Source organism: Cololabis saira, chromosome 1 (assembly GCF_033807715.1).
Source record: "Cololabis saira isolate AMF1-May2022 chromosome 1, fColSai1.1, whole genome shotgun sequence".
Taxonomy (NCBI): Eukaryota; Metazoa; Chordata; class Actinopteri; order Beloniformes; family Belonidae; genus Cololabis; species Cololabis saira.
In genome coordinates this window covers 17,448,135-17,469,466 of record NC_084587.1, presented here as the reverse complement: position 1 = coordinate 17,469,466, position 21,332 = coordinate 17,448,135, and the positions used below count along the sequence as shown (strand labels likewise).

At 41.7% G+C, this 21,332-nt stretch overlaps 1 protein-coding gene across 1 annotated transcript in view; it reads left to right on the top strand.

Annotated features, from left to right (window-relative positions):
• The window catches only part of adgrl3.1 (adhesion G protein-coupled receptor L3.1), a 187,812-nt gene that overhangs the window by 66,840 nt on the left and 99,640 nt on the right, over window positions 1–21,332 (top strand). Inside the window, exon 5 of the mRNA XM_061715075.1 lies at window positions 14,559–14,668. Coding sequence (XP_061571059.1) covers window positions 14,559–14,668 — 110 coding nt within the window. The remainder of the gene's footprint in view (window positions 1–14,558; window positions 14,669–21,332) is intronic.

Sequence of the window (21,332 nt, the reverse complement as noted above, 5' to 3'; positions counted from 1 at the left end):
GAGAGCTGACAAAAACACATCCCTCCACAGAGAGTGTGTTGGGGAAAGTGTGTGAGGGAGACAAAGACTGAGACAGATCTGTCATTTATTCATCACTGTGGTGTGGAGGTTGTGGCGCAGAATGTGATGCATCTGCTGCAATACACCCCAAGGTGGACGTATACGGAGTCTGGCACAAACACAGCCAACTGTGTTTTGATTCCTGTCTCTTACGTCTGTCAATCACCTTGCCTGCACCGCTCTTGAATTACTTACTCCATCCACACTGCTCTGCAACCCGCCACTGTTTTCCTCCTTTTCTGCCCTTCCTGCTTGCAGTCGCTCCAACTGTCCATCTCTAGACAGCCGCGCTGTAGATGAGTGTGTGTGTGTATATAACCGCATCAGGGGGCGAATAAAGCAGAAATGAGGCCAGTAGCAGAAGAATGTGATGCGTGGTGTTTGTGTGCGAGGGAGAGAGTGGGTTTTTATCCTGTAGCAAAATTTAGTAACTATGCACTTATAGCTCCTGTCAAATGGGTCTCTTGAGTTCCCGCGGGACATAAAGGGCCCTGAGAAATCATCTTTCCCCTTTGTTAGTCTCCTTGCGTTATTTTCCTGAACTGACTTTATTTTACATCTTTCCAGGGGTTCAGTTACTACATTTTTTATTTTTTTAACCACGTTGGGGAGCTCTGTTGAATTTCTTGTGCATGATAGGTTAATATATCTTTTCTTTTTTTTTTCTTTTTAGCATGGGACGCATTTTTGGCTCATTAGATTACAGTATCCATTCTTGATTTAGGGATACAGAAGAATAATAGAATAATAGTATAATTGTATAGAATAATAGTTTTTTCTTAAAAAAAATTGTTTAATTTTAAAACAATTTATCTCACAATGTATCAAAAGTTCTATATTATGTTATTCTGGTCCCTGTTGATATTGATCAACCACCACAGCTAACGTATTTTACTTTAATTTGCAGTTCAGAAAGTCTGGATTTGCCATATATTGCAGCCTAAATCTTGTATTTTCTGGCTGTGGTGAGCACCCTGTTTGGCCTCCTGCTCTCTGGCTGCTCTGCTGCTACTGGCTACCATCCTAAACCAATCAGAGATGATACTGCCAGTCATGTGCCCCAGCCATAGAGACACGTGGAGGTTGTTTAATTTTAAACATAATTTAGTGTAATAGGGGGCGGGGTTGATGTATGCACTGGGTTGATCTGGAAAAAAGTCTTAAGTAGTATGACTGCCTTCCTCAAAACTTTCATTTCCTGGTTAATCAGTTGTGCAGCCCTTGTCGTGAACACCAGGCAGCCCATTACAGTTTAAGAGCATTTTGAACCTTTGAAAAATACATGTGAAAAGTACAATCTTTCTTTCACCTTCAAAATGATCTGGTCTTTAGCAGACTTTTGCTAATTTGCTAATTGCTAAGTTCAACATCAGAAGGCAGATGCAATTTGTCAAAAACTAAGCTAGTCCCATGATTCACTGGGAATTAAGAGGTTAGTTAGCCGCTGCTAACCAAATGTGTTTGATTAAATGATCATCACTTAGTGAAAGCTCCTCCAAGAGACCAAGTTTGTTTTTTTATTTTGTTGTTGTTTTCTTTAGCAAGGCAAGGCAAGTTTATTTGTATAGCACAATTCAACACAAGGTAATTCAAAGTGCTTTACATCGACATTAAAAGCGGCAAGACATAATTAGACAGTAAATAGTAAATAAAATGAAATCAAATTATGAATAAAATGATAAGAAAAGAAGTAAAATAATAAAAAGCACAAGTTGTTAAAAATAAGGGCACTTTAGTTTGATACTCTGGAGCATAGTAGTGTGTGTTAACACAACGCCAAAGATGAAAGATATTAACAATATATTAGCATCTTTTTTAGAGTCCATCATTCACACTGAGAAAGATTTTTGATACTACTACTACTATTACTATTATTAATAATAATAGTAATAATAATGATGATGATGATGATGATGATGATGATGATGATGATAATAATAATTCAAATGTATGTATTGCTTTCCAGGATGCTCAAAGACACCCTAACAATACAGCAGTACAGTGGAAAAAATTAAATCCAGTTTTTAGGAGTAGAAGCCTGCAAGTTCACCTCGAGGTCAGATAGTATTGTGCCTTGATAAATAGACAAACAAACTAGGAGGCACAACTCGGATCGTACAGACCTTGGCTTGTTAAAGTTTTAAGTTCATGACAATAAATGTACAAAAGGAAAACACAAACATGGGTTCGGGAGCAGTTGTTAGTAGAAAAACTCTTCTCTCTAAAAAAGAAGTTGCTTCCACAATTGAACGTGATCAAGGCAAAATATTTTGACAACATTTGGAATAACAAAAGCAAAGTGTCAGTGTTTGACCATAATGGGTAGCGCATCAGCACAAACACTTTGCAGCAACTGTGAGGGAGCGTGGTGGCGGATGGGTGAAGATGGCAGTTTCTTTCGCAATTCTCTGGTTTGCGGTCATCCAACCTGCACATCAGAGTTTTCTAGAGTCCATTGTGAGGCCTTCTGTTTGACAAATAAAGCTTTCCCGAAACTGGATCATACAAAGGGGAAACAATCCCTAGGGAATCCACAGGAGAACGGCTGAAAAAGAAGAAAATGAAGTTGCTGAAATGGCCCAGTTAAAGACCAGACCTTAACTCAATTAAAACAATGGTGTGGTGGGACTTACAGAGAGCATCGCATAGAGAAATGACTTCAAACTTTAATGAACTGACGCAATGTTGCAAAGAAGAGAGCGCCAAAATTCCTCTGCAGTGATGTGAGAAGCTGATAACATCAAACAAAAAACAGTCACTCCTAATTACGGTTCTTAAAAGGGGTATAATACATCATGTGGTCGTGTTTATCTCAGGTTATACTCACTTAATTTACATGTCCTGAGAACGACTATATTATTTTTTTATATCTATACATAAAATCTTCGAACTGAATGAGGTTAATGGAGTACTTTGTTCACGACTGTAAACACACATGATCTTTTATGTGCTCTTAATTAAGTTTAACTAAGTGATTCACTAGAAAACAAGGACAGTAACAAGACAAACACATTGAAGTTCTTTGTCTTGGCGTGTTGACATAAACTCTCAGCTCTCATTTCTTCTCAAATCATTTTCGTTGAGCCGTCCCAAAAACATCCCCCATGCAGAGCTCCAAAGATAACTGCGTATTAGTACTAATGTCTAACACAGAAAATATTTTCCAGTCTGTTTTCTGCAGGTTACCTCACAGCGTGGGGGGGAAAAGGTGAGAAAAAGACGCACAGCGAGTCCATATTGCATGTTCTGAACATTGCTCAACTCTCCCAGGGAGCTGTACCGGGAGATTTCTCAGTATTCTGAACCACCAATGTTCCTGCTGGTGTGAAAAGAACAAAAAAACCAAAGGATGCTCAGAGATGCACTGATGGTGGAATATATTACAAACTGGTTCAGGGGTCAGAATTTGTGATCTTACAGTAAACCTAATAGTTCCCGTTAGGAATGGGTGATATTTTACCGTTCACGATAAACCGTCAAAAAAATTCCCCACGGTAAGAATTTGTCATCTCGCGGTAAAAACGATAAATTCCCGTTGATGACGTTTTTTGTGTATAGCCGGATTTAAGGAAGGAAGGAAAGGAGCCTGAAAGAAAGAAAGAAAGAAAGAAAGAAAGAAAGAAAGGAAGGAAGAAAGGAAGGAAGGAAAGGAGCCTGAAAGAAAGAAATGAGCCTAAAAGAAAGAAAGAAAGAAAGAAAGAAAGAAAGAAAGAAAGACATGAGCCAGAAAGAAAGAAAGGAAGAAAGAAAGAAAGAAAGAAAGAAAGGAGCCTGAAAGAAAGAAAGAAAGAAAGAAAGAAAGAAAGAAAGAAAGAAAGAAAGGAGCCTGAAAGAAAGAAAGAAAGAAAGACATGAGCCAGAAAGAAAGAAAGAAAGAAAGAAAGAAAGAAATGAGCCTAAAAGAAAGAAAGAAAGAAAGAAAGAAAGAAAGAAAGAAAGAAAGACATGAGCCAGAAAGAAAGAAAGAAAGAAAGAAAGAAAGAAAGAAAGAAAGAAAGAAAGAAAGAAAGAAAGAAAGAAAGAAAGAAAGAAAGAAAGAAAGAAAGAAAGAAAGAAAGAAAGGAGCCTGAAAGAAAGAAAGAAAGAAAGAAAGAAAGAAAGAAAGAAAGAAAGAAAGAAAGAAAGAAAGAAAGAAAGAAAGAAAGAAAGAAAGAAAGAAAGAAAGAAAGGAGCCTGAAAGAAAGAAAGAAAGAAAGACATGAGCCAGAAAGAAAGAAAGAAAGAAAGAAAGAAAGAAAGAAAGAAAGAAAGAAAGAAAGAAAGAAAGAAAGAAAGAAAGAAAGAAAGAAATGAGCCTAAAAGAAAGAAAGAAAGAAAGAAAGACATGAGCCAGAAAGAAAGAAAGAAAGAAAGAAAGAAAGAAAGAAAGAAAGAAAGAAAGAAAGAAAGAAAGAAAGAAAGAAAGAAAGAAAGAAAGAAAGAAAGAAAGAAAGAAAGAAAGAAAGAAAGAAAGAAAGAAAGAAAGAAAGAAAGGAGCCTGAAAGAAAGAAAGAAAAATTCCGGTTGATGAGTCTTTTGTGTAACAAATATGGCGGATCTAATAGATTTATAGTTAAAAAAGTGGAGTTGAATTGGTATTTTTTTTATCGTCATTTTTATCGTTATCGGGATGAATGCCAGAAATGATCGTGATACATTTTTTAGTCCATACCGCCCATCCCTAGTTCCCGTTATATTAAGTGGTTGTGAGTAAATTGAGTAAAGTAAATTAAGACTTTGGAGCCATGTGAATAATTTTTTATTCCTCTTCAAATGCATTTGGCTTATTTCTGGAAGCCCCCCCCTCATGAAAAAAAAAACTCCCTCTCTCTCACAGCATATGCGTCCAAATCTTTTTCCACTCATCCCAGTTGAGAGCAGTGAAATATTTCTCCTCACCAAACTGTCGGACTTCCTGTGGGCTCCCTGCGCACATAAATTTGATAAAATAAAGCGATCGCAGAGCTCTTCCAGGTTTTCCAAATGTTATTAAACTGAATGGATCACGTTCAGATTATAAAGAGGGTCATTTTGAGTGGGTATTCGCTGTTATGTAGCTGCTCCTTTTCCAGGAACCGTGTGCTTGAAAGAGCTGCTTGGGGCTCGTGATGAGAGCAAACAGCGTGGAAGTTTGGATCACTTTGCAGTTCCTCACAGTTTCTGCTTCCCCAAGTCTCCGTGTGAGGATGTGAAGACCACTTAAAATTGAGAGCGATTGCTCGCTGAATGTGACTGACGCCTTGTAGTTGACTTATTCATTGTTGACGCTCCGGCAGAGGTGGGCTGAGCTGACGACGGAAGAGTCGTCAGATCAGTTACTGCAAACTGCAAACATAACACTTCAATACATCCAGGGAGATCTCTGTAGGTATCTCTGAGAAATGTACAACTCAACGGAGAAAAAACAAGGGAGTTTAACAATAAAAACAAACCTTTGTGGTTGGGCTCTGTTGTGGACCAAAGCCTGTTTTATCTTCTACAGTACTGTACGTGGCAACGACGTGCGTCAACTATGTTTAGGACAAATGTCTTGGCTGCCATTCATGCTTGTTTGTTGCTAATTGTGTCTGTCTGTAATTACAAAATGCTGAACATCAGTAATTTTCACTGACAATACAGCAATCTCTCTTTCTACTGAGCTTGAAGACGTCAGTGAATAAGTAGTAGCGGGAAACAAAGACAAAGAAGAACAATGCTACCAGGTGGACGAATCGTATTTGTTGCGATCTGTTGCCAATGCGACACATAGTAACCAGTCTAATTCAGTTGATCGGTAATGCACAAGTTACAGACTTAAAACTCAGATGGTGGACTGAATTTTATTTATTTATTTTATTAGGGCCCGAGCACCTTCAGTGCGAAGGCCCTATTGTATCTGTAGGAATTTTTTTTTCTTTCTTTCTTTCTTTCTTTCTTTCTTTCTTTCTTTCTTTCTTTCTTTCTTTCTTTCTTTCTTTCTTTCTTTCTTTCTTTCTTTCTTTCTTTCTTTCTTTCTTTCTTTCTTTCTTTCTTTTTTCTTCTGACGAAAGGAGGGCCTTTTTGCCCCCCTAAACGTGCCCAAAAAGTCACCAAATTTTGCATGCAAGTCAGGCCTGGCAAAAAATTTGATATTTAATGGTTTGCATTAATGGGCGTGGCAAAATGGCTCAACAGCCCCCCCCCGGAAAACGTTGTGCCTCAAGCCCCACAATACGGTTTGACGTACATGCACGAAAATCGGTACACACCTGTATCATGTCGCAACTTAAAGAAAAGTCTCTTGGCGCCATGGCCGAAACCGAACAGGAAGTCGGCCATTTTGAATTGATTGTGTAATTTTGGCGCAATTTATGCCATTCCTTCGGCAATTAATATGGCCCGAACCGTAACGTGCACCCAGGTGTGTTATACCTCAAAATGTGCGTCTTCATCTTGCGACTACCCGCATTACTCTTCTCTTTCAAAAGTGTTACTGTGACGACGCTATACGCCAAAAAGCGCACCTTCCCTTCATCTGATTGGTCCATATTTGATAGTTCTCCAAAAGTCACCAAATTTTGCATGCAAGCCAGGCCTGGCGATAAATTTGATATTTCATGGTTTGCATTAATGGGCGTGGCCTAACGGCTCAACAGCGGCCCCTAGAATACTTTTCTCTGCCATAACTTTTGAAAGGTTTGACATAAAGAGTCGTGGGTGGTGTCATGGGACTCAGTATTGAGTCCTTGACCATTAATTGGTGAAAATTAGCCCCGCCCCTTCTTCTGATTGGTTGTCCCTATTTTCTGCCATAACTTTTGGATGGTTTGACAAAGAGAGTCGTGGGTGGTGTCATTTCTGATATGCTTATGGGGGGCGGTGGCCGTGAGTGCGAGGGCCCGTTCATCGCTGCTTGCAGCTTTAATTTTATTATTATTTTTTTATTTATTTATTTTTGTCTGCATATATATTAATGGTTAATACCAAGTTGGTAAAAACCTAAGGCATATGTATTTTTAATATATATATTTTTTTATGGGTGTGGGGGGGTGCGGGGTGAGGGTGAGGGGTGACATCCGCTGCTAGTCTGAAATGAGAAAAACACAGGGAAACGCACAACAGGCACACAAGCCTTTGAAATATGTAAAAGAAAAAACAAACAAACAGACATAAGAACAGGCAGAGACACAAGCAACAACCATTTCAGGTCCCTGAGACTGAATCAAAACTAGGCTACTGTGATTATCTGTCCCCCAAAGCTGCAGAGTGAGTATGTAGGTGCGTGAGCAGGTGTGTATGTCTGTGTAACTGTGTGTGTGTAAAGTGTAAAGTGCTGGACTGAATTCAAATCCAGTTCCAGTGTTTGTTTTGATGCCTTCAAACGTAGAGGGGCTCAGATCCGTCTTAAGAAGTCCACACCTCTTCATTGTCCTTCATACATTACACCGTATATGTGTATATACTTTGTCTTATTCGTTGTTAATGTGTAATCGCAAGTTTATACAGCTTGAATGTGTCACAGAATGAGTCTGGGAGGCCGCTGGAATTATCTGACTTTATTTGATTCCGAAGGACTATGCAGAGGCTTTGTGCGTCACTCACACTCAGGCACTTCTTTGAGCTCATGAGGATTAGTTTCCAGCTCTCACTTGTTCTGTAATTACATAGTTCTTCAGCACATCTGCATCCGAGCACATTCGCACATCCAGTGTAGGCCGTCGCCCCAAACACGCACTCAAATATTTACTCTGCTCGACATCTGCTCGTACCACACGAGCGTTCCGTCAGCCAGCGTCACCCTCAGCCCATCACTCGCTCGGTTATATTTATATGAAAGAGGGAGGCAGAGGAACAACAAAGATGGAGTGAAGTGAGTTCTGCCAGAGAAAGTGAGCAACATCAGAGACGAGAACGGCGGCCGCGGCGCCGACTGCACCAGTCCTCGTTCTCTCGCTCTGCCCGCCACGGCGCTGCTTTGTTAGGAGGAGAGTTGTTTGTGTTCGTATATATGTGTGCGGGCGTGTTTCTCCTGCGCGTTGAGAGCCAGCAAGACTGGCGGGCGAGGCGGTATCCAGGCCACTGCCTTGTTTTGATGTGGTCATGCTAATTATTTAACAACAAAAACAAATGCAAGAAAAATGCAAAATTAAATAAATACATTTAAAAAAAAAAGCAATCTTTTGGTTGAGGAACGGACGTTCTGGAAACATGAGGGAGTCTTTTTTGGACCTGACTCGGGCTACTGGCTCATAGAGAGGGGTGACGTCAGCACAGGCTTTACTAAAGATGGAGGGATTGAAGGAGAAACAGAGGGAGGCTGGAGATGACACCCTGAGGGAGGCAGGGATGAGAAAAGGTATTAAGGAGGCAGAGCGGACAGAAGGAGAGAGAAGGGATGCAGCAATAAGAGGTCTAACACATATATCAGGGTGTGACTTCAGAAAACTGCAGCTAAGTGGGTTTAGGACATATAAACAGACAGAAAAAAAAATTAAAGTCGAAACTAGAGACAAAAGGAGGAATGGAGAAGAATAATTCCAAGGCGGGAGGGATGAAGACAAAGGCTGAAAAAAAAATTGGTTTATTATCTTGGCTTAGAGAGCGTGGGGATAAGGAAAAGAAATATACTGCAGACACAAATAGACAAGGAGAAGGGAAAAGTGATTGGGGAAAGATATAGCGCACGAGGGATTATGTCAAATCTTTGCTCTCTACCCTTTATTTAGTCAATAACCTTCAGTGCTTTATGACTCAGCTATGGAGCCATTTTAGCGGCATCGTAAAGCAGCAATATATGCACAAATATTCATAAATGATCTTTTTTTGTAGCCTGCCTGTCACTTGGATCAGGGCTTTTTTTCTAATCCACTCTCAATGATATTCAAGTTTTAACTTGTCCATATGGTGAGTATTTATATTCAAGATGGCACATTTCTGCCTCAGAACTACTGCGTACCATCAAGCCATCAAGGGAATAGATTAAAACTGATCGTATTTATCGTTAGAGGGATGCTTCATTATCGACCAGTTTGCTTGACATCGTGATGCACGGCGTGCTCCGTGGAAATTTTGGGGCAGAGCAGAATGGAAAGCTTTACAATGTCACTGCACAAACGCCTTCCCAGGTACATGATTTTATATTTGTACGGCAAGCAACACGGCAAACTGGCGTCTGGGCTAACAGTAATTAGAGAGAGAGAGAGAGAAAAAATTCTGTATATGAAAATATATTACATAACCTCATCTAAAGAGCAGAGACAGAGCGCTTTTTAGATTAGGTTTCACAAGTTAAATCCATGTGAAAGCATATGTGTATATATATATATATATATAAATTTGTTGGATTCCTGCGGCAGTGCCATTGCTTAAAGGAACATTCCACAGTTAAAACAACCCTCATTCTTTTAGATATTCATAAGCATAGTTTGTCCTCAGGGACCAAAACAGCCTGAATCGAAGCAGCTTTAAGTGAGAATTGAATGTGAAAAAGTGGTGATTAGTGTGGGCATTTGGGGCAATGACAGACTCAAAAATGTTGTTTCACTTAAGTGGGAGTGCGGATAGTATCCCTCCAGACAAAAACCAAGGTATTTTAACTTTATATGTGAACAAAAAGTGTATAAAAGCACTGTTTGTACAGGCATCTCCACGTGGTTGCTGCCACCTGGTTGTCAGCCTAGACAGGTGGACTGCTGAGTAAACCACGGTCGCAGAGCAGAATGTTTGTACACATACAAAAATCACTTGAACTTTCTACTTTTGTGGAATGGCATTTTTGAGTCCTCAGTTTAATTTTACGTATATGTATTGCCTAAGCTTTTAAGGGTAATTAACTACATTTGGTAACTTCAGTAGACCTACATATTATGTAAGAAGTCTTTTAATATTCTCCAAAACCCATCTAGAGATCAAATTTAAAAAAGGTCAAGTATTTTATTCACTGCCTGATGATGAGTTAATATTTGCCTTTTTTTTCCGAAAACTCATGTTTCATTCTGCTTCAGTTTTGGGCCGTAACAAAAGTTTCCACTCATTTATTGATGGGGAAACCCGAGGGTTGATAGCTATTTTAAAGTTAGCTATCAAACTACACGCCCAGCTAAAATGATAAATTACGAAACCTTAGTGAAAACAAGAGAGTGTTTTATGTGTTAAGTTTGTTTTGACCTAAAACTGTAATCGGTCCAACAAAGGGACTGAAACCTCCCTGAGACGGTTAGCACTAAATGTGACCTTATGAGTTCTGTACCGATGAGCTGCCTGAGAAAATGAATCCTTTGCTTCTTCACAACAGAAAAGTTGACCAATAGCTTATTGGGTATCCTCTATAACAGCTGGATTAATCTGTAATCCTCATGGTAGCAGCGAGACGGCCAACGTGAACAAGGTTTGCCGAGCTGTAGCTTCACATCAGAATCAGAATCATGTTTATTTGGCCAAGTCAGGTCAAACAAAACGGGGAATTTGACTCGGTTATGTTTGCTCACTGTACAGTAAATAGGAAGATGACAGCTCTTATTAACATATATACAATTTAAAAAAAGTGAAAAGTGCCACAGTATGACGTAGACATGGTTATTGAAAGGTGCATTGTTACTGTAGCAACTGGAGCTGTGTTGAAAAGTTCGGGGTTAGTTGGTTTTGCATAACTTTTTTTTTTACATCAGATGCATCTTACCCCTCCTCTTCATTAATGATGAGTCACTTTTACGAAGCCCCTGGGTGTCTTTGTTCCGATAGTGTTCAAGGTTCCTCTCCTTAAAGCCTGTGAGGAAATAATTAAAACGACACTCGTGCTTCTCTCGGTGCCGCTGAGCAGGCCGGTCCGGGTGAAACGGTTAGCTCGCTCTCCTCGCTTGTCTGCGGGCGCAACGATATCGAAGGCAGCGGATAGTTTTAGAGCAAGGAAACATGTGAGGTCATTAAACGTGCCTCTGTGCTCTGATTCACCGCTGCACGTCAGCCCGCGCCGTCTGTCGGCGCGAAGTTGCGCCGTCATGTCAACCACCCCCCCCCCCCCCTCAGTCCAGAAGTTGCACTGGTGACAGGTGACTGATGATGAAGGCACCGGGGCAAGAAATTAAAAAGCAGAGAGCCGAGGAAAGAAAGGAGGGAGGGAGAGGGGAGGAGCGTGCATTGTTATTAAAAAAATGACAGACATAGCAACATATGTGGTTTTAAACTTTCCGATCTCCAATTAACCTCTTGCGTAGCCACAGAGCCTACCGGTCAGCTGTAGGCGCCGCCAGAGGTCACACTAATTAGTCTCCTCCAGCCCACGTTCCGGCTTTCTGTTAAATGCGATTATTGAACTAAAAATGAAATGAGCTCCCATGCATATTTCATTATGCAAATTGTTGAACGATACTGTTAAAACGGATACTTGAGGGGTTTAGTACGCTCATTAAAAAGATCTCAATGGGAGAATCTGTAAATGTCGTCTGCTTGACAGGTGTGCACAGAGGAAACGACAGAGCAGTTTAACTAATTGATGGGAAATATTCGAAGAAGAAAAAGATCTTAAAGCAGCCCTCTCCTTCTCATGTATCCTTTGTCCCAATCCGTGTAGCCTGCATAATGTATTCTTCATTCACGTTATTTTTAATAATTCATTTCAGCCAGAAAGTGTCGCTGAGATAAAGTGGCACTTTTAACGTGAAGTTGCATTTCATATCATTGTACATATCTATGATGACGTGTGCGGACCAGTCGCCCCCCAACAAACGACCTCCGCCGGCTGCGAGGAGCAGCCTTGCTATGTTTAATTACACATGAATCTGGGTGCCTTTTTTATAGCCTTGCATCTGCTTTACACGTATGTAAATACACACGGCTGACGGGCTAAACACACATGGTCTGCTATAGTGGTCTGGGTTGTGTTCGGTGTGAGAAATACTTACATTTTGTGTGTCAGAGGATAGCGCCCCCCTGATGATTAGAATTAATTATCTGGAGTCTGGGTCAAAGTACTCTTAAAGACATAGGTTATTGTTCTCGTTGCGCGCACACACCCGCAGGCATGAACACATGCGCACCCCCCCAGGAGTGTCCTTGAGTTGCAGCCCTTCAGCTTCCACCTTGTGTACAAGTGAACTCGATGATTCCATTACCGTAATGTCCACTCCAGAAGTACCAGTAAGGGTGGACCGTCTGCCGCATGCACAACATCGAGGGTCCTTTAGCACAGATGACTCTCGAGAGTCGGCATGAATGCGGAGAGTCATTTCAATGCATGTAATCATAGACGTCTGAGAAATATCAAGCAAATGAAGCGAATACATCCCCTACATTCTTATTTAATGACACACAATCAAAGTGGATACATTCGGCGCTCGCTATATCAGCATTCATTTCCTTTTTTTCAGGACTTCTGAAATATTTTTTCACAGGTTAAATAGAATATTTGGTGAATTCAGTTCATGGCCTTCATTTGTTTTCAATCTAACTGTCAATCTATAAAAGAGTGAATGTTCAAAAAGCTCAGAAATGTCTCATGTGGCGAAGCTGCAATCACAGGCTAAAAATGGGATAGGAAAAGGAAAGAAAAAAAAAAAGGCAAATCTATGTTCTAATTAATCTGTTTGGTCCAGTCAAACAGTGACTTGACTAGAGGCGTACTGATGAGGCCGGATCCAGTTATGGAGATGTGACAGTCACAAAGGAGCCGAAACAGAGTCGGCTTGTAAGTGGGACTGTGTGGGACGTAGTGTTTGTTTATCTGCGAAGGGAGAGGTGGAGCAGACTGGTCCAGAGGACAGAGCGCTTTCTGACAATATCGTACTTGATATGCAGCATGGCGAGCAGACAAAGAATAAAACTGTGTCACTTTGAAAGATATCTCCGGAGCCTTTTGCTCCGCAGCAACCGACCGGAACACATCACAGCTGATGTGTCGTACATGACACTCAATTCTTTCTCTTCTTTCTGTGTTGAAGAACAGATTCTGAATCAACAACTTCCAGGTGTAAAAAAGGGACAGCGACTGTACATGAATATACCACAGCATCTCTCCTCCTCTGCACTTGGAGATGGAGACTACTCTGGTTATATGAACGCTCACCATCTGACTTCTCCATTAAGATACTCTCTGGAAAGATTATTTATTGTCAGGATCTGTGCTTTGGCTATGTCTAAAAATAATCTATCCTTGCAGCGGTTGCTTTCCTTACATCCGTAGTCTTTGAACATTAATAGACCCTCTGTTACCCCTACGTTTTTTTGCATGTTAACAAAAACAAACCACCCATTGGAAATGGTTCTTAGTACAAAAAAATGAAACCTAGCAGTCTAAACAACAATGTAGGCAATGCTAAGTACCCTCTTACCGGCCTCTATAGGATCCAGGAGGGTGATTTGCAGCCAGGTGCTGATCATAATCTCTCCTTGATGAACTGATCTTCTGCATCTGAGCAAATCTCTGTAAAAACAGACATTTTGGCAGTTTGGCTGGTTTGGAGCATTTAGGAGTGTTGACACAATGCCAAGGGGGAACGACATAAGTAATGATCTCAGAGGAAGAAATCTTACTTCACATCAGTCGAATGTCCTGCAGTGAGAGAGATCATTGGCAGGTGGAAAGCATTAAGGACAGCTGCTAGTCGCGTCAAGAGCGGACGTCCCAGCTGGGACATTTACCCCCGAGCTTGGGCGCTGCAGTGGTCAGGCAAGTAGGTAAATAAACAACTACATGACGGAGCCTTCGCGCCTCTCCGAGCATGTTTAAATGTTAAATTCCTGACAACGGCGTTAATAAGACTGAACAAGTGTGGTTAGTTTGTAAGGGTCATCAAGAGAATGCTGCCTCTGTATAAAAAGTGAGGTTTGAAAAACTTCAAATTGGATAAAAACTCTGGAACAATGTCCTACGGAGAGACGATAACAGATTGCGGCTCTTTTACCCTTTAATGTCCCGCACCCTGGTTTTTGGAAAATTAAACTTTTTAGCAGAATAACCTCACACCCGCTGTCAACCACGCCGGCGGAGGGGGGACCGGGGTTGATCCGCAGCCACGGGACCTGAGCACTTAGCAGGCTTTGAGTCAACATGAGCTCCTCTATAGGAGACATAAATATGAAGCCATCTGTCCAACAGCCAACAGCTGGCCGAAAGTAATACGGCGAGTGTCAAAGTTTTGGAGTCCAGTCCCGACCTGAACCCAATTAAACTCTGTGGTGAGACCTTAAGAGAGCGGTTCAGTAGTGGATGCTCACAAACCTCAGGGAGCTGAAGCAACTTTGGAAAGAAGAACGGACCAGAATCCCTCCACAATGTTGTGAGGGGCTGATGAAGTCCTGCAGGGAATGACTTCTTCACATTATTTTCGATGACAGTGAACTGACAAGCACCTCGAGTATTGCTCGCTTTAATGTATTTTCTTTTTGATGTCATTTTTGTCAAATAAAACATGGTGCTGTAAAAAAATAAGCTACGGGTTGCTGCTTATCTGATGCTGTATTTACCTAAGACTGGGACTCACAATGATCAGAAGATTAGGTTTTTACAGACACAAACACACACAAACAAACAACAAAACTCAGTTCTGGGACTGTTTTTCTTTCAGATGCAACAACCGTACCCAGTGTGCGGTAGTGGCAGGTCCTGACGTCTTCCCCGATCCCTGCCCGGGCACATACAAGTACCTGGAAGTCCAGTATGAGTGCGTCCCTTACAGTAAGTGCACATTTCTTCTTCAGTATTTCAAATTTCTAAAGCCTTTCAGTGTCACCGGCGCCACCAGAATGCTGCAGCTTTCACATGGTCCAAACAACAACAACAACAACAACAACAACTACATGCACGGAGTAATTTGATGCCAGAGTTAGTTTAGAGGGGAAGTCGCAATGATTTCACTCCGTGGGAAAGTCTGAGGGAGGAAGGATGGGAAAGACGAATGAGATGGTGACGTGACCTTTGACCAGGTGGTAAAAGACTCGGGAGGGGTTGTTTTTTTCTTTTTTTAAAGAAAAAATAAACCCAATAAACCTAAACTAATGTGGAGACTGCAGCTCGCAGCATAATGAATGCAAAATGGATCAGCTTGGACACTTTGCTTATTTAAGACAGATCTCATTCCTTGATGTTTATTTTACACTCAGTTCCAGCTAAGAGGGTTTATCCAAAGTGAGAATGCAGTCAGTGTGTCTGCTTCACGACACAGTTGTGATTTCCCTCACTCTGGTTGCTTTTCTATCAAAACAGAGCAAGTGGTTTTTCGAGTGAAAATAAAAAGCTACTTGTCAAAAATGAGAAGGAACACGTCACAATTAAAGGATATATGCACTGCATCCGAATGCTTTACGCCTGACTGGCGTAATACTAAAGTTTAAGGGCTACAATTAATGTTAAAACACACTAGTGTTCATATAGGAAACTAACTTGAAAATAAATACTATGTTATGACATGGTACTTACTTTCACTTACTTACATATACAGCGTTGGGTAACATGAAAAAAAGAAAACTATGTATAAACTGACTCTAAAAACACTGGAACACAACAGAATGCAAGGATTTGTGCATTTTATTTTATTTTATAAACTAATAAAATATAGAACATTTATTAAATTATTAAATTAAGGAAGTATTGTGTTAAAAAAAAGGTAATTTTGAATTTGATGCCAGCAACGTCTCTCAAAAACATTTAGGGCAGGGTGATGTTTGGCACTTCTTTGAACAAGAATTTTCAAAGTCTAGTTGCTTCGGCCCGTTCTCTGCTCAAGAACAGCACAATACCTGGTCTGTGGCATGCACCTGGACGATAGTGCGTACACTGTGAAGCTAAAACATAACCTTATACGAATCATTTAACAACAAAGAGGTATAGTCAGGAAGTTCAGAAATATGAGACGTCTGTTTCTGCCCAGAAGTAATGACATGATGATGTGCAGTACATAGCATGTGGGTATATTTAGGGTGATATGACCTTACAATACAATTTCCGATTCTTTAAATGCCACACCAGATTTTTTTGATTAAAGAAAGAAAAGAAGAACCAATTCTTTAATTTGTTTGTGAACAATAGATAACCTTTAACTTATTCTAAAATAACTTATTCTAAAGTAAATATGAATAAGAATGAAAAAGTGTCATATATTGAGATGACTGTATTCATTCACCATTTGTGGATGAACTAGATTGACTGTAAATTGGTGCTAAAATTTTGGCGATGTGAAACACCACTGCATCTGTACTGTTTCTCCGCCGGGCCTTCGTATTATGTGGGATGCTGCAGCTGCGAGTGTTAGTGGTGTATTTTAAGGGTGCTGCTGTCTTGTGCACCATGCAGTGATGTCCCTACTTGTTGGAAATGATGGAATAAATCGGGGATGTGGTTACTTTTAGTTGCAACTACAGACACATTCTGAGGCTGATGCCTTTGTGTTGCGGGTTTATTTGCATTTGAAGGGGAACTCTTAGAGGGAGGCGCTAAGGATCCAAGAAAGCTCGTGGAAGCAGTGCCATACCATAATTATGCAGATTAAAGTGAAATTTTTATTAACAAACATCATCTTAAATGATTAATTTGGATCAATCTTTATCATTGATTTATTGCCCAGCCTGAGCTGTAATCCTTCTCCACCTGTGAGGAACTGATTGACTGTTGGGGGCAAAGCACATATATCTCACCAGTTTACCTTTATTAAGGAGGTGAGACAGTGTGTGTTCATAAGTGTGTGTAATGTGTGTGTAGGTTTAATATTGATTTTTTTTTTTTTTTGCCTTGTCCTCTCGCCTTTGCCTTGTTTTCTATCGATTGAAAATTGTTGATGATGTCATGTACTTAAGTGTTTAATTGTAACTTAAGTTTTCACAATTCAACACTGAGGAAAATAATTCAGATTTGTTGTTTTTTTTTAACCACAATATTCGAAAAATATGAGTTTACTAGATTTGCAAGTTTTCTATTTTTATTCATAATTTACATAGTATTCCAACTTTTTATGGAATTGAGGTTGTAGTTCAGAAAGCACACTGACTAGAACTTGTGATTTCCATCCATTGTCAATATTTACTTATTCATATTCATGGCCATGGGGGTCTGCTGGAGTGAAAGCCAGGGGTACACCAGTTCATGGCAGGGCCACAAATAAACAAACAACCATGCACACTCACAATAACTCCTGCGGCCACTTGAGACTTACCACTAAGCCCGACATGCATGTTTTTGGACTGTGGGAGGAAACCAAAATGCCAGGAGAAAAACTGTGGGAACTCCACACAGAAAAACCTCAGTCGGGATTCAACCCTGGAACCTTCTAGCTGTGAGCCAACGGGGCTAAGAACTATGACACTGTGCTGCGTCTCCAATGAAATGATCTTGAAGTGTCTGTTTCAAGGAATTTGAAATGGTCAACTTGGCTGTGGATCGTATGATTTCAAGAAAACAAAGACAGCAAAAAGCTGCTTTTGTTTCAAGTCGAGTTTCTGAAGACAAAACCTCTTTAAGGCTTCAGTAGGGAAACTGCTGGAAGATCCAGTAACTGGCTATGAAATTTGATCTTGTATAACATTCATGCCCCTCCCAGCCTCTCCTTGGGACTCCAAAACTGTCTGGGATTGAACTGGGAGTTGCGTTACTACGGAAACCCAAGATGTCAGCTCCCTCCACCGTTAAAAACGCCACTCCAACATTCACCCCAACTTTTATTTCGGGCTCAGCCAGCTTCTTTCTTTTTGGCTTGCTTCTCTGCAACGTTCCTCTTCTGCTACGTTTGGTTACGTGTAAGCAACGACTGCCAAAGAAGAAATCGGCCACATTTGCCAGCGGTGCTTGTTAGCCTGCCGTTTCAGTGAACCTCTTACAACCTCTTCACGTCCAGTTTTCCTCAAGCGGTGGCATGCAAATGTTTACATGAAGCACAGGGCTGGAGGGGGCGGAGGGGATGGGGGTGTGTGCACAACTCTGTGATTGACATTTAGCAAATGGCAATGGTTACTTCAGCAAATATGCGGATAATACACTTACCGCCTGAAACTTTTTTTTTTTTTTTGTCTGCATATATATTAATGGTTAATACCAAGTTGGTAAAAACCTAAGGCTAAGGGGGTGAGAGGTGACATCCAATGCTAGTCTGAAACGTGAAAAACACAGGGAAACGCACAACGGGCACACAAGCCTTTTGAAATTTGTAAGAGAGAAAACAAACAAACAGACACAAGCAGTAACCATTTCCCTGAGACTGAATCAAAACTAGGCTACTGCGATTATCTGTCCCCCAAAAAAGCGGAGTGGTATGTAGGTGAGTGAGCAGGTGTGTATGTCTGTGTAACTGTGTGTGTGTGTGTGTAAAGTCAAAACAATGCTCTACCTAAACTGTAACTATAGTGGAGCCACCCGAGACCAGGAGTCGACAAGGAAGAAACCCGAACCCAGGCCACCAGTCGCCCCACGGAGGGCCAGAAGAAGGCGGGAGGAAACCCCTCGCTTGCAAGCCCCGCCCCCTCCCAGCAGGCGACAGAGGGAAGCCCCGGGCAGAGCCACCGTGACCACGGGAGGAAGTAGCCAGGAAACCCACGGAGATGGACCAGGACCCAACCGAGCACCAGCCACCCCGTATGAGCCGATCATGCGCTCAGGAGGTCCACACCCTCCAGGACCTCCACCGCCTGAAACTTTAAGTTCTGCAGTTGTTCGTCGCACAATGCAGACAGCCTCGGCTCCACGATCCACAAAGACGGCCGAAGTGATCTCCCACACTGAAGCATTCAATTATGTCTGGTTAAACGGCTCTTTCCTGGCGTCTAGAATGACCAGCAGATTAAATAATAGGACTATCAGAGCCCTCTCTGGAGCAGATGGAAACACAACCTGATACCTGCTTAATGCCCCGCCGAGCACGCACGCACACTCCCACCGCACCTATATGCGCGCGTCAAGAAAAAAAGCGCATATCGATGTACAGTATGCTTTCACTCTTGTTCCATTCAGTCGAGACTTGCCTCCGTGTCCTGCCTTTATCTTTGATAACTTCACTCCAGCTTTGAAAATACAGGCGCAGCTCATTTCATGAATTTGTCGCTGGAAAGAGCAGCGACTCGAGATCAAAGGGAGACGAGCTGCATGCTGATCTGATAAACAATGGGTCAGTCAGGGTAGCGTTTCTCACTGCAAAAATAGACAGCATCTGATACAAAGTCACTGGATCTCAGCTAACGGAGGAGGGGACATGATGAGGGAGATGAAGAAAGACTGAGGAAAAAGATTGCGAAGGAGAAGGGGGGGGGGGCAGTGGCATCTTCAACGTCTGAAGTGCTCAGGCGGGATCGGGTAGCGCCGCGAAACATTACCCGCCTCCTGCGGGTGTGTTTAGAGGAGTGCTTTACCACGTTACAAAGAAAAACATGTTGGATTAAATAAACATGTGGATACCGTTGCTCAACAGTGTAGAGTTTATTTTGTTGTTTTTTTTTGTTGTTGTCCCAGAATACTTCAACCTTTACGTGGGAAGACCCTTCCCAGTGCCCTCGTATTGGATTCTTCAAATATTTATGAAATCAATTTTTCTTTGAAGGCATAATCATTTGTGAGATTCAGAGATTCAGGCTGGAGATTCAGCCGTCAGCCATCACGCAACGTGCCTGACACGGCAAATCAATGCTGTCAACAGTATCGCCGCGAGATATATTTTGCAAGACATTAAGTGCTGAAATATCTCTAAAAAAGTTGTCATAAATCAAGGTGATTCAATAAAGAAGGCTTGTTTTCTGAAATATGTGACAAGTGAATTTAAAATCTTGCCTTTATAAAATTCATGCAGGCTTCAACTTTAATAAATCATTATTATATTTGAAGGCAAGTTTTGCTTTTGCACACCCAAATGACTCTAACTGAAAGGGACATCCATAACTGAAGCGCATCTCCCTTGGCATTAAACCCACTGGTGGAGCGCTGTTTGTTGGTTGTAAACACCTGACCCCCCCCCCCCCCCGGCGGTCCTTCTGAGGGTAGACGTTGCTAATCCCAAACCTCGCCGACGGAAAGCGAATTAGTCGTGCTCCAGAGAGACGGCATCATGACGCAGATGCACGCTTGCCGAGAACTGCCGTTCAGCGAGAATCGGTGCATTTCCCACAACACGGATATTGTAAACAATTCTCAAAGTGGGTTGTAAAACAGGTAATTAAATTATGCACAGCTCAGCTTTGAGGGAACTTTTGCTCCTCCGTTTCCCCTCCTTTTTCTGTTCCCCCTGAATCTTTGGCTCGCGCTCCCTTTCGCCGCTCCTTTCCTCGCCTTGTTGCGCCGCACGCTTTTGGCTGTTTTCCAAAGACACGATCAAGTGCTGTCTCTTTTTTTTTTCCTCTCCAGCTCGCTGTGGTTTTGAGTGTGTGACGGTCGCGTGCCAAACTAGCCAGCTAGCTTTTGCAGTAATTAGCCACCTGTGTATACCCTCTCATAGCACTGCAGGCTTACTATAAATATCCATACATCCATTAGCACTCTGCTGTACAAAGTGCTTCTCCAAGGCAACTGTAATACATGGATAGAGTTAGTCTCAGTAAAGAGACTTGATGCCGTGGAATAAAGATGAGATTTGTATTGTTTTATTCATGTTCCTCCACCAAAAACAGGCAGGAAGACACGGGCTTATGTCTATCCGTTTCCTCATCTTCATTCAGCCTGCCCTGCCTCTCTCATCTGCTGTTATGAAGCAATTAGCAATTATTAATCAGAAAAGCCAGTGATATGTTATGCAATACCAGTGCAGTCTATTTCAGACAATAGATCCTGGCTCAGTAGGAAAGCTAATTAAAAGATAAAATCACCTCCTTGTCTGTCCAATTAAAGACTTCTGTCAGTTTGGACCCTTGGTATAACTTCATCACAATGACATGAGAGGAGCTGTGCGTTCATGTTGTCGTGGAAACAGTCACTTGTCGCTAAGATTCCTCCCTCGAGTGCGCATATGGCATACATGTGTTTGCGTGGGCACCTGTGCAGGTATTTTTGTGTTTCCCGGAGAAAGCAATTGAAAATGGGAAAGTAACCAAGGAGACTGAAGGAGAGACAGCTGAGAGACAGTTTAAACAGAGAGAAAAAGGTGAGAGGAGGCCAGCAGACCAGGAGAGGAGAGAACGAATTAACTGATAAAAGACGCCATGTTAGAGGTGGATGGGATTTGGCTTTGGGGGAGGGAAAGTGGTGGATATAAGGCGGAGGTAATGGAGGAAACGAACAAGGAGGGGAAAAAAAAGCACGGGATGAAATAACGAACGAGAATGGCAGGTGAAGATATGAGGACAGAAGGGAAGAATAGGAAAGCTGAAAACAACTGCAGCCACAAATGACCTTGGGCTTCAGCCGGCGGAGCTGATTGGAGATCAGCGATAATCGC